This window comes from Pipistrellus hanaki (genome assembly GCF_964339955.1).
Source record: "Pipistrellus hanaki genome assembly, chromosome: 2".
NCBI classification, from domain to species: domain Eukaryota; kingdom Metazoa; phylum Chordata; class Mammalia; order Chiroptera; family Vespertilionidae; genus Pipistrellus; species Pipistrellus hanaki.
In genome coordinates, this window is record NC_140504.1 from 183,105,320 (window position 1) to 183,119,233 (window position 13,914).

The following is a 13,914-nucleotide window of genomic DNA, read 5'->3' on the forward strand; positions in this document are numbered from 1 at the left end:
CAGGATTTGAGCTAATTAGCCTGAACTCCTTTTTGTTTTTTCTTGAGTGCTTCAGTGCGTTCAAGAATCAGTCCCACATCACAGTTCTTGCCATCGTAATCACTGATGTGATGGTCAGGTGGAGTGGTCATTTTGGCTCCCAAGACACTGTCTTCAGCGGGCATCACATCAAAATCCATCGCCGGTGATAGCATAGTTACGATGCCACTGTGCTGTGGATTGCTAGCATCCCAGGCCCCACTGGCAGGGAGCCTGGCACTGCACTCAAGTCCACGGGCAACAAAACCAATCAAAATTGCACTTTCTGTTTCCTGGGACCACCCCTGCTCCTGACTCCATATCAATTCAAGCCAGACAGGAGACAGAGCTCATAGCCCGTCGTTTTAATATGAAAAATGTAATATAAAGAATTAACTAGCAAAGGGTAGTTAATTACTAACGGAGGTAAAAGAAGATGCTAAGGGACCCAGAAGTAGCAGGAAAAGGACATCCAGAAGAAAAGGTGTTCTGCAAATAAAAAATAAAAGAAATTACTATGTCCATGCTGAGGGAGAGTGAATAGTGAAGGAGCTAAGGACTGAGGAGAAGGTCCTCCCTGAGGACTGATTCAGACCTCCTCAATGAGGGTGGGATGGCCACAAGAACATGAAGCCCCCAGTGGCTAAGAAACTTGCCCGGGAGTGTGGGCTAGCACTGGTCTGTAGAAGGGGCCTTCAGGAAAGTGAGGCCTGAGGGTACATCTGGAGCTGGTTTACAAGAGTCACTGAGGTTTTGGCTCCTGTACGGGGTTGTTTTTTATTCAATCGAGGGAGGACCAGAATCTGGAAAATTGCCTTCCTGCTGCTATCACCTTACAGTGTCTCTCTTGCGCCCTCTACTGGCAAAGCCTATCATTGCTCCAGCAGGCAAAAGAACTCTTACAGGGTCCGGCTCCAGTATGACCAAGCAGGGCAAAGAAGGGTGTGTTTGGAGCTCAGAGACAATAAATCAATAACTGGCATTGGGGAGAGGCAGGTATGGAAAAGAGCGAAGGGTTCACTAGGGAAAGAGGCTCTGCCTTTTGGGGCGAGGGGCAGGCATGGGCTGGAGCCCTGGGGAGAGAACTGTTTCCCAGCCCTCTCCAAAAAGAGAATGCAGTCACATAATAAGCATGGCTCAAGAAAGCCACATTGTTCTGCTTTCAAAAGAACATAAAATAAAACTCCTGGGCAGGCTCCCGCTCCCACCCCTGGGAGCTAGTAGGAAGTGAGTTGAGATGCATTTTATTTTTCTTGAAGCGGCTTTCTCAGTTCCTTGGCTCCTGCTCACTCACCACCCCACCCCCCTCCCCCCACACCCCACCATCTGCAGTTTCACCTGATATTCAGACACTCATTCAACGGCATTTCCGGCAGGCCTTCTAGACCACTGGGTCTGGGAAGCTGCCTGCCTGTGGGCCTCCGCTAAGTCTGTCTCCGCTGCCTGCGCTGAGCCTGGCGGAGCCGGTGTTGAGAGGGCAGACTGAGTCACGGACAAGAAAGATTGCAAGCAGTTAACGGGTCCAGGTTCAGACGTCTCAGCACGTCTGTGATGATTCCAAGAGCAAAGGCTCTGGAGCCAAGGGACTTGGCTTCTGATCCTGCTTTGGTTCTTTTCTCGCTGTATAGCCTTAAGCAATTGGCCTCGCCTCCCTGAACCTGTTTCCTTGTCTATCGAGTGGTTTTGGTAATACGTACCTCTCAGGATTTCTGGACAATTAGGGACAATGACTGCATTAAGTATGATGTAGGGACCTACCAGGGTGAGTGCCCAGGCCCATCAGACCACAGCCCAGGCCACACCCACGGTCACACCAGACTCAGGAAGCAGATCTCAGGCTGAAACGGGTTTGGCTCAGTGGATAGAGCGTTGGCCTGCGGACTGAAAGGTCCCAGGTTCAATTCCCATCAAGGGCATGTACCTTGGTTGCGGGCACATCCCCAGTAGGGGGTGTGCAGGAGGCAGCTGATTGATGTTTCTCTCTCATCCATGTTTCTAGCTTTCTATTCCTCTCTGTTCCTCTCTGTAAAAAATCAATAAAATATATATTTTTTAAAAAGAAAGCAGATCTCAGGCCAGTGGCCTGCCACCACTGAGCCACATCAGCCCTGTTAATGTGGGCTTATTATTAATTTGTTTGTTTGTTCATTCTTTTTTCCAATTACAGTTGACATACAATATTCTATTGGTTTTAAGTATTGGACATTAAATAACTTATAAAGCAATCACCCCCAGTAAGTCTAGTACCCAGCTGGCACCATATATAGTTATGATTATGACAATATTATTGTCATAACAATAGTTGTATGACATTGTCAAAATTATAGTTATGACAATATTATTGATCACATTCCCTGCCAGTGTCACTGATGTTGAACCAGTGGCACCTCCTTGGAACGGGCTCCTAAAGGGCACCTCGTCCCACCTCCTCCCTGGGCAGAGCGGGAGACTGAGCTCCAAAGACAGCAGATGTTAGCTCAAGGCCACCCAGCATGGTGGTGGCTGCGCCAGCACTGGAACCCAGCTCATGGCATCCAGCCATGGGACCATCTGGAAGACCAAAAAATAATGCGCTTAAAGGTGGGCTTTAAGGAAGGCAGACGGTTTGGATTCTGGCCTTGCACCTTTCATTCACTCAACAAATATTTACTGAGTCTGTGCTAGGCACCATGCTCAGTGCAGGGGGCACAGAGGGCCAGGCCCACAGGGCCCAGCTCTCTCACCGTCGGGTGGGAGAGGCAGGGAACAACCAACCAATGAATAGCAAGCTGATCTCCCACTGTGAGAAGGCAGCTAGAGTCAGAGGGGGCAGGGCCCTGAGAGGGACAGTGGGGCAGGGAGGCACCTCGGGCCATCAGAAAGGACCTCTGAAGGAGGGGCCATCTGAACTGAGGCCTGGATCCTAAGAAGGACCAGTCATACGGAGACTAGTGAAGGGCATCCAGGCAAGGAGTGTGAAGTGATGAGAAGAAATGAGGCCAGGGGCACACGGTCAGAGAAAGGGCAAAGGTAGCTCAGCTAGTGTGGCTCAGTGAGTGAGCGTCAAGCTAGGAACCAGGAGGTCATGGTTCAATTCCTAGTCAGGGCACATGCCCGGGCTGCAGGGCTCTAACCCCCATAGGAGGCGAGCAGGAGGCAGCCAACCAATGATTCTCATCGCTGATGTTTTATCTCCCTCTCCCTTCCTTTTTGAAATCAACAAAAATGAAAGAGAGAGACAGAGAGAGACAGAGAGAGGGAGAGAGAGAGAGAGAGAGAGAGAGAGAGAGAGAGAGAGAGAGAGAGAGGGAGCCGTATCAGACAAGGCCTCCAAAGTCAGGGCCAGGAGCTCAGCTTTTACTCAGAGCAGTAGGAGGTCACTGGAGGGTGAGAGCAGGCAAGTGATGTGACCTGGCTTTTTTTTTTTTTTTCAAAATATCACTGGCTGCTGCTGTGCATTGGACATTTGGTGGTTGTGTGACCTTGGGCAAGATGCTTACAGCCTCTGAGCCTATCTCTTCTCTAAAATGGGGGTAACAGACCCTCCCTCCCAGGTTTCACTGGAAGCTGGCATGACAACACACACAGAGCACTTACCACCACGCCCCATGCGTTGTCCGTACTAAGTAATGCTTTGCTGTTTTACATCACTGTGTCCAAAGCCCTCGTCCTGCACCAGCGTGGCCTGCACCTGTTGAAACCATAGGTCCTTCCAATTCAATCCACACAGCCAAGCCTCCCACTGCCTCAGAGCACCTCAGCCCGTGGTTTCTTCTTCTTCCATTTCTCAGAGGAGGTACCGAGGCCCACTGAGAGTTGAGACCTGCCTCAGTGTTCCCCTGGAAAGGAGGCCCTCAGACTAAGGGCCCCAGGGTCCCTGCTCTCTCCACACATGGCAAGGCAGGTTCTTGTTGGTTCTGGAGCCCATGCGATGACACCCTTATTTCTGCACAGCCCTCAGCCATGGGGTTGTCCATTAAACCCTTGTCCATCAGGAGACAGCCATGGGTGGTCAGCAGGATCCCAGGGACAGGGAGGCCGCCAGGGCCTGCTCTCAATTAAGGCCTTGCAAATGGCCTGAGCATTTATCAAAGTCACGGCTCCACCTCCTGGGTGCCCAGGATATATAACATGTCCCCATCGGAGGCCAGCAGAAAGGCAGTGAGAGTAATAATTGGCTTGGCAGGTTCCTACAGGAGACTCATTATGACATAAAGAAACAAATTTAGCTGCTGGCAGCGCCAGGCAGCTGGCCCATCCACACTTAGCGGAATCCTATTTGCCGGGGTTGGGTGGGTAGGGGCTTCTACCCCACGCTGGCTGGGCCCTGGACCATTCGTCTTCTGTGCTCTAGGCCGCCTTGTCCAAGAGGCCACCACCGCTGACACATTTCACAGCCTCTGGGAATCAGTGCCCAGTTCACACATGACTCATGTGGTGTCGCACCAAGTGATCCCCTGGCTTTTGACACCACCCAGATCGTCCGTGGAGCAAGGTGATTGAAGGCCCAGGCTGTAGTCAGCTTCAACGTGGGTTCAAGTTCAACGCCGGACTCTGTCATGGACTGACTGTGACTCTGGGTGAGTAAACTGCCTCTCTGAGACTCCACTCCCTCGTCTCTCAAAGAAAGGGGAGGGATGCCTACTCTAAAGAGCTGTTGTATGAATTAAGAGAAAAAGGTACAAGGCATCTAACATCTAACAGTGCTAAACAGAAAGTGATGGTGGCCATCTTTATTAGCCAAGGCCTTCAACAGTATCATATGAAATGGCATTTATGGAGGGGCAGTAACTTGGCTAGTTTTAGGGTGCTTATTTTTATTTTATTTTATTTTATTTTATTTTATTTTATTTTACTCTGCTAGCTCTTTTTAAGCATTTTATCTCTACACTCCACCACCAATCCTGCAAGTAGGGATTGTTATGTTGATTTTCTAGATTAAGAAGCAGAGTGGTTAAGGCATTTGATCAAGGTCACCAGCTGGAGGAATGTGGAGCTGGGGGTGGGATGCTAGTGTGTTGGTTCTGGAGCTAGTGCTCCTCTTAACACACAACCTACCTTCCCAGCTCCTCTGAAAGGCCATGGAAGGCCACTAGTCATACAGATTGGCACAACCACATTTCTGCCTTCCTTCCCTCCCTCCTGTTCTCCCTCATGCCATCATTTCTCGAGCACCAGCTCCAAGATCAGCCCTTTGCTGGCCAATGAGCACAATAAAATGAACAAAGAAATACTCCTTGCCCTTGAGAAGGTCAATACCTGATGGGCAAAGAGTAAAGCTGTATCCACATTGCCTGGAACGCATGTATCAGTTAGCTTTTGCTGCATAACAAACAATCCCAAAAATGTATATTGTTTTAAAAGAAAGAACAATTTATTATCTCTCCCAGTTCTGTCTGATTAGACAGTTTTTGCTAAGTTTAATCATGCAGCTACGACTCACCTGAGAGGCCGGCGAGTCTAGAAGTTCCAAGATGGCCTTGTTCGCAGGTCTGACAGCTGGTGTCTGCCACTCATAGGTTACATCGGTGCTTCTCCATGTGCCCTCAGTCTTCAGGTGGGCTGTCCAGGCTTCCTTACCCAGCAGAGTTCCAGAAGGGCACGACAAAAGCTGCAGTGCCCCTGGAGGTTTAGGATCCAGAATCTGACGCCACTTACGCCACATTCTGTCAGTCAAAGCAAGTCACATTGTGTTGCTTAGCGGGTATCGGACATATACATTTGTGACCTACCACGTAAGGCTCAGCAGTCAGCGCAGAATGAGTGTGAGCAGGCCAGTCTAGCTAGGCGAGACCCTAACTAATGCATTTTTAATTCAGATTAAAGGAGGTTGAATTGTGTGGCTAGAATAGGCCCTTCCCTTTAACCAATAGAAAAACTGAGGCACAGAGAGGCAGCCAGAATCGGTACATCAGAGAGCCAGTCTCCACATGAAGAAACTGAGGCCCAGAAACGGGGGGGGGGGGGGGGGGGGGGGAATGGGGTCTTGCCCAAGGTCATATAGCAAGTTTGTGAGAACCAGGAGTGACTCGGGTCCCTACCAGCCAGTCCACGCCTCCTCCCCTCCAGCCCCTGAGGAGCCTCGGGCTGAGACTGGGCTGACCATGGGCAGCAGGACGACCATCCCCAGATGGGTGTCTCCTCTGGTCTCCTCTCTGCTGAGTGCGCACAAGTGGCCCTTTCTAACCACCCGGCACCACGCAAGAACCTCAACCACGACGTCTTCTGCTCCTAACAGGACTGTCCCCATTTTGCAGGTGGGAAAGCAAGGCCTGGGGAGGACAGCTGACTTGCCACCCAGAGCCTCACAGCTGGCGAGGCTCGTCTGCCTGACACCAAAGCCTGAGCCTCCCAAACTGTCCCCTAAAAGAGCTCAACCAGGCCCAGGCCCCAGGGGGAGAGGCAGCTCTGGGCCCCTCGGAGGTCTCAGGACAGAGCCCACCCCCTGCCCGGTGAAGAGGCCTGGGAGGAGGCAGCAATGAGCCAGAGGCCCTTGGAACCGCCTCGGCAAATGCAAGGACTCTGAGGGATGCTCTGGTCCACACCTCCACCATTTTACAGGAAAACGGATGCCAGACCAGCACGCAGGCCCCTGACCCCCAGTCCAGGGCCCTCTCTCTGCACTGGGAAGCGGGGGCCGGCGAGCAAGCCCCGGGCGGGCCAGTCAGACACACACAAGGGCGCTCCGTGGCATTCAGAGAGCACGTTTATTTACAAAGCACTTTACAAACATCAGCGTTTGCCTCCCCACAGCCCCCTGCGAGGTAGGTCAGTAGTCATATCTACAGTTTCCAGGTGGGGAATCTGAGGCACGGAATGGGGGTGTGGCCTGCCCCGTCTGAGAGAGATCCTCCCACCCACCCATCAAAAAATAAACAGAAAAGCACTGATCCTCCTCCCCGAACACCCCTTCTTCCTCAGAACCCTCCGGGCGGGGAGCACCCCTCGTCTAACAGTGCTCTCTCCCCAGCTGGCATCCTGATCGGGAGCCGCAGGCACCTCAACCCCACGGGCTGCTGTCCAGCCTTCCCGTTCAGACTGCCGCCGGCCAGGCCAGGGAGGCCGGAGGCTATGGGCAGAGGAGCCTGAGGTGTCTCATTCTGCAGACATTGGGCCAGGCAGGGGAGGGGCTTCACATCGGCAGGGGAGGGGCGGGCAGGTCCTGGATCGGAGAACTCAGAGCACAAGTCAGGGAAGCGAAAGTGGGAAGGATCATGAGCAACATTTCCCAGGGGCTCACGGGGCGCAGTGGTGGAGGAGGGGCTGCGGCTCCCCCTGGGGGACCTCCGTCGGATGTGCCCACTGGCAAATCGGGGCAGAGCCCAGTCTGCCCAGGGCCGCAGGGACTCGGCCAATGCACTCCCTGCCCGCGTGGAGCCATGCTGGGTGGGACCTTGGCCTGGCACACGTTCCACCAAGGGCTGGGGTGCAGTCAAGGGGCTTGAGCCTGGTCCCCCAGAGCCAGTAATTCTGAGCTCCTGTCACTCTGCCAGGCGGTGCCGGGCCTCTCGGCGTGGGCCAGCAGGACCCCCCTGCACAGGTGGGCGGGGCTGCAGCCTGGCTCAGCTCCTCCTTGGCCCCCCGGGCTGCCCACGGGACATCTGGCGAAAGGCCCTGCCCACGGTGAAGGCAGCACCAAGAAGCCCATCGCCCACTCCAGTGCCTTCCCCGGAGGTTGTGGTGGAGCAGAGTTGGGGACACAGCTCTTCCTCTCCGTAGGGACGGCGGGCCTGGCCCTGAGTGCGCAGTGGGTGCTCCAGGCCAGGGGCCCCCGCTATCTGGACTCCAGCCCCTCCAGGTACTCCAGGGCCATATCATAGCAAAAGTGGTACTGATCCTGGGGAGAGGAGAGAAGGAGCCATGAGCCTGGGGTGGAGAGGGCAAGCATGAGACCCGGCCCGTGTTGGGGAGAAGGGGAAATGGGGACCCCTTTTAAGAGGGACGGGGGGGACCCAAGGCCCAATTGTGGGGACTGGATGTGGAAGAGTGGGTGTTGAGGGGGCTGGCTGGGCATGGAACTGGCTGGGCACAGGGGACATGGCACCTCACCAGGGTCTCCACCATATTGGGCTTGTAGTTCCTAAGCGTTTTGGCAGCAAAGAAAACGTCCACCAGGTTGTGGCAGCGAATCATCTCCAGGACCGTGGCGCAGGCGCAGAAGGTGCCGCTGCGGCCACCCCCATTTCTAAAGGAGACACAAAAGGTTTGGGGTAAGGCTTGGGGAGCAGGGTAAACTCCAAGGTAAAGAGCAGGGCCAGGGTCTGGGAACCCAGAGGGGAGGGGCTGGGAGCCCAGAGGGAAGGGAAGGGGAGGGGAGGGGAGGGGAGGGGAGGGGAGAGGAGGGGAGGAGAGGGGAGGGGAGGGGAGGGGAGGGGAGAGGAAGGGAGGGGAGGGGAGGGGAGGGGAGGGATCCCAGAGGTGAGCAGGAGGTTAAGAGGCGGAGTCTGGGCTAACATGGACATTCAAAACTGAAGGTATCTAGGAAGACAGCACCCAGGAGACACAACTGATTCTGACAAAGGAGGAAGGCACACGCCCAGAGAACGAATGAGACAGCCACAGAGGAGGGCAACGGAGCAGCAAGCAAAGCCAGAGAGCCGGACGGGAAATGACTACCGAGAATGCCGTCACCCCAGCAATGCAGACCTGACTACAAGCACAGGAACGCCCCGAGTCCCCACGGCCCATCCCCCGTCCCTCTCCCTCCTCTGTTCCTGTAACTCAGGGCGCCAAGTCCTCTCGGGAGATGAGGGACAGGACAGGCCTCAGCCCCATCTCTAGAGCCTCTCCCACTAGAACTGAAAGCCCCTGAGAGGCAGGCCTGGCCCAACCCGGCTCCGTCCCCGCATCCAGCACGCCCAGCCCGGCGCCGGGAAGGGCCGGCAAGTCTGAAAGCAGCGAAGGGGTGGCTGCGGCAGACAAGAGTGCACCAATGAACCGTGGATGGGAGCGTGAGTTAATTAGTTAGCTAATTAACTAATTAACGAATGAAAAGGTGAAAAAAGTTATATGTGAGCATTCATGAACAAAAGACCAGAAACCCATTGGCTTAAAAAGTGTATTCCAGGGTCCCAGGGCGCCGGCGGGGCCCTAATTACATGGGCAAAGGCCAGCATCACACACGGGGAGCTGGGCAGTTCTGCAGGGTCAGAGCTGGCCGGGATCCTCCAGGGAAGGCAGGGCCAGGCGACTGGGAGCCAGGGGCTCTGGTGCCAGCTTGAGGCCGGCCTCTCACGCTGGACTTTTCCCTCACACTCCCTCACGCCCCCTCCCACCCCCTCCCCTCACCCCCCACCCCCCAGGCAGGCCCCGCACTCACAGGCAGTGCACGACGGTGCGCCCATCCCCGCTCTCCGCCTGCCACCTGTCCACCTCGGCCAGCAGGCGCAGGAAGGCCTTCTTGGAGTCCGGCGTGTCCCGGTAGGCGGACCAGCGCAGGAACTGGAAGTGCCGCACCAGCAGGTGCCCCTCCTGCAGCTGGGGGTGTGGGCAGCCAGCCAGGGGGACGTGAGCCCCGGGGTTACAGGCCCCGGTGACCTCCAGGAGGTCCTTACAGGCCACACCCGCCACCCCGGTTCTCACCCTGAGGCTCCCGGATCACTCACCCTGGAGATGTTCTGCACCCGGAAGACACGGGCCACCAGGTCTTCGTCCGCCGTGCCCGACACAAACTCCACCTCCATGAGGCCGTACTGCTGCCGGCCCGGCTCCGGCCAGTACTGCAGGCACGGCTGGCGGCACGGGCAGAGACGGGCGCTGAGCAGAGCCTCCAGGCAGCTGCCACTCACCCTCCCCAACCTCCACACTGGCGCTGGGACTCCCAGGCACCCTGGCCCACCCACTCACCCCAGACTCCTCTTCAGAGTCCATCCACTCCCCACCACTCACCACAGACGGCAGTGCACACCTGCCGGTGTGTTTGCAGATACCCCCGGGGCAGCGGAGACAAACCCTTCCAAGGGGGTGCCCTTGTGCTCCACAGCCACCCCTCATGCACCGACACAGGCTGCCTCTCCCGGGCGGCCTCGTCAGCCCTCCCATCCCCGCCCCTCCACCCCCTTCTCTCTCACTGCTCTGCCTTCCAGCATCAGCTAGAAGGCAGAGGTAGGATGTCCCTGATTCTGCAACGCAGCTCAGCACCTGCCCACGACCACTCCTTGGAGTCAGGGACCTAAATGTCCCCCCTCCAGGCCACAGGCTTGGGACAGCAGGGGGACAGAGGCGGCAGGGCCCCCACAAGACGCACAAGTGCTCCGGGCTAGATGGTCCCAGGCCCCAGCTTCTAGTCTCCTCTCTCCCTTATTCTGGGCCCATTTTTCCGCCAGTGAGATGGCCTCACGCTCCTCCCTTTCCGACTATACCCAGGCTCCCCTGCTCCCCTCTCCGACCACACCCAGGAGAGGGCACTGCCTTCCTCTTTCAGCCGGGGGTTCCGGCAAGTCCTCGCTTTCAGGCCTGTGCACATGCCGCTCCCTCCCTGGGTCACTCATCCTCCAGCTCTCACCCTCATCATCTTCATCCCAGCCATGTACGGAGAGCCTCCCGGGCACTAGACATGGCCCATGCTAAGCATCCTACCTCTGTCTGGCATGGTCCTGACAATAGCCCCATGATCCGGGCGCTCTGAGGGTGCCCATTTCACGAGAAGGAAACTAAGGCTCAAACTATGTCCTAAGACCGAACAATCAGAAAGTAAGGAGGCTGGAACTTTTTCTGCCTCAAAGACCCCCCCATGATGGACGGTTTAGTTCAGCAACTAATCGGCTCTGGAAGGCGGCAACACAGAGTAGGGGCACAGCTCCATGCTTCCCAGCTGTGACCTTGGGTCTTCACCTTCTCACCTGAAGCCCGTAAGTGGCACAGCAGGGACTTAACAAAAAGCAACTCTTTTCCTCCAGGTTGACAGTCTCATTTACAGACCAGGGAACGGCACGCACATGGGAGGGAGCATGACCTGTCTAAGGTCACTCAGCCAATAGGTGACAGAGCTGGGATCCAACCCCTGACTTCCGGGATGTGCCCCTGAACGCACGCACGGCGGCCTGGGCAGCAGGCCCTCACCCAGGCGGAGTTGGACTGGTGCAGCTGGTTGAGCATGACGATGGAGGTGCAGCCGTAGTCGTAGACCAGCCTCCAGAAGTCGGGCGTGGTGCTCTGCAGCGGGTGCAGGGTCACGATGAAGGCTGCGCTCCGCGTGTAGCTCTGCAGGGAAGCCGGGACTCAGCAGGGCCGCTCACGGCCACGGCACAGCCGATCCTCTGCCGAAGGCTCCCCGTTAGTGGCTGGGGTACTCCTCCCCCTGCCTTTAGCTCACACCACAACCACCTTGGGAAGCAAGTAGGGGGGCTTTCTCCCTGTCCCCTGTTCTCTCCTGCCAAGGCGCTCTGCCAGGAGCCAGGCCCTCTCGCTCATGCCTGCTCTGAAAAAGCCTCCCTCTCCACGTCCCTCATCTCCACGCGGAGGGACAGCAGTGGTCGGCAAGCCTGTCACAGGCCCACCTTCCTGCACGCCTCCCTTGGCAAGTCCGGGACAAGGACTGAGCACGCTCAGCTCAGCCCCCTCCCCCCTTTTCCCAGGCCCACCCGTCCTCAGAGAGTGTGCGATCAACCGCTCCTGCTCCTGCTCCTGCTCCTGCCACATGTAAAGGCCGGTCCTGGTGGCAGGGTGGCCTGAGGCTGCGCCACTGTCTCCAGGACAAGTCTGCCTGGACTCGGGAGCGAAGGAGGAGCCAGTCCTCAGCCACGTGTAGGAAGTCACATTCTCCGGGTTGATCCAGTCTGTCTCCTGCACCCACCTCTCCACTGGTTCCATTTGGGGGAGGAAAGAGGCGATGTGACAGACTCTTCCCCCTCAGACGGCAGCATCTCGGGGTTACTCCTTGGGGACTAAAGCCCCCGTTCTGCTTGCAAAACCCAATGCGGGAGGTGGCACCCCCAAGCTGGAGCAGGGGAAGAGGCCTCTAAATGGCTCCTGAGCCCTCAGACCAAGCAAGTTACAGCCTGGGCCATGTCCTGAGACCGGCTCCCCCCTCGATCACCCCGCACAAGCTCCCCTGGCTCCAGACTCCTGGTCTCAAACCCCAACCCCAAACCCTCCTGTCCTCCCAGCCAGAGCCCCCAAATCACTCCTACCCGGGCTCTGCTTGGTCCAAGCCTGCAGCCCTCCCTGGACTCAGCCACCCAACCCCGACTCAGGCCAAGGGTATACTGAGGGGGAGACTGCCTGGGGTGTCCTGAACGGAGCTCACTGGGGATAGGAGAGTCACCCCTGAAGGGGCGAAGGGTCCCAGAACCAGAGCCCTCAGGGCTACTCCCTGGCTCCTGGTCGTGCAGGGGGGAGGGGGGGCAGTCCCAGAGCCCACCCCTCGCCCGGGCCCTCACGTCGGTCAGGGCCGCGTTGATGTAGTTGTTGGGGTCCCCGTCGGTGGAGATGAGGAAGGGCAGGCAGCGGTCGGGCGGCAGGACGTCCATGCTGCGGTTCTTGTCTCGGTTGCGGGGCAGCAGGGCGATGCTGCACTCCTCCACGTCCAGCGTCGGCGTGACCGAGTTCAGCGTCTACAGGAAGTGGGAAGAGGAACGGCGGTGGCAACTGGCACTTCCTGGGCTTCCTCACAGCCCCAGGATGGAAACTGAGTTATTCATCCCATCTCTGACTCCTACGGCACTGAGGACCTCCAACACACACACACACACACACACACACACACTCACGTACACTCACATACACACACAAACACACGTACACTCACACATACACACACTCACACACACATACACACACACACTCACACACTCACACTCTCACACACATACTCACACACACATACACACACACTCACACACACACAAACACACATACTCACGTACACTCACATACACACACAAACACACGTACACTCACACATACACACACACACACACTCACACTCTCACACACATACACACACATACACACACACTCACACACACACACTCACATACACACACGTACACTCACACATACACACACACACATACACACACACTCACACATACACACACTCACACACACATACACACACACACTCTCACACACTCACACACACACACTCACACTCTCACACACACACTCACACACACACATACACACACACACTCTCACACTCTCACATACACACTCACACACTCACACACACACTCACACACACACACACTCACACTCTCATACACTCACACACTCACACACACACACATACACACACACTCACACTCACACACACACTCTCACACACACACATACACACTCACACTCTCATGCACACACACTCTCACACACACACACTCACACACTCACACACACTCACACACTCTCACACACACACTCACATACACTCACATACACACACACACACACACTCACACACACACCTACATACCTACAGACACCCATACATACGCACTCCTGTCCCACCTGGAACTCTTCCCGCAGCTGGGAGGAATTACTCTGAGGGTCAATACGGATCATCTCCTTGTAGGTAGCTTTGAATTCACTGACAGGGATGGTGGTCTCCCCACACAGGCAGGCCTCCAGGATTGCATCATGGATGAAGATGTACTGCTCCTAGAACAGGAGAAAAAGACTATGAAGAACCAGGAGGGGAAAAGACGCTAGAAATGTGGGGTGGAGGCAGGAGGAAGCAAGCTCAGGGTTGAGGCATGGGTGTGCTGATGTGGAGTCCAGCCCACGTGTTACTACAGCTTGGACCTACCCTACTTAAAACAACCTTCATGGGCACATTCCCTTATATGTCATCCCCATAACAACCCGGTGAGCAGCTCTGATGGTTCAGGGACAGCCCAGAGTCACATCTAGTGAGGGTACAGACAGGTCAGATCTTAACTGCCGAACCTATGACCTTGGCCCCTGCTACTTGACCTC

The 13,914-nt window shown here is 56.1% G+C and overlaps 1 protein-coding gene across 2 annotated transcripts in view; it reads right to left on the bottom strand.

Annotated features, from left to right (window-relative positions):
* Positions 1-6,685: 6,685 nt before the first annotated feature.
* The window catches only part of PTPRU (protein tyrosine phosphatase receptor type U), a 78,999-nt gene continuing 71,770 nt past the window's right edge, over positions 6,686-13,914 (bottom strand). For both annotated transcript variants that reach the window (XM_084874831.1, XM_084874830.1), the window contains exons 24-30: positions 13,447-13,596; positions 12,378-12,551; positions 11,059-11,199; positions 9,603-9,728; positions 9,317-9,474; positions 8,047-8,182; positions 6,686-7,834 (exon numbers count right to left, since the gene is read on the bottom strand). In XM_084874831.1, the coding sequence (XP_084730957.1) occupies positions 7,772-7,834; positions 8,047-8,182; positions 9,317-9,474; positions 9,603-9,728; positions 11,059-11,199; positions 12,378-12,551; positions 13,447-13,596 (948 nt within the window). In that variant the 3' untranslated portion in view covers positions 6,686-7,771. The remainder of the gene's footprint in view (positions 7,835-8,046; positions 8,183-9,316; positions 9,475-9,602; positions 9,729-11,058; positions 11,200-12,377; positions 12,552-13,446; positions 13,597-13,914) is intronic.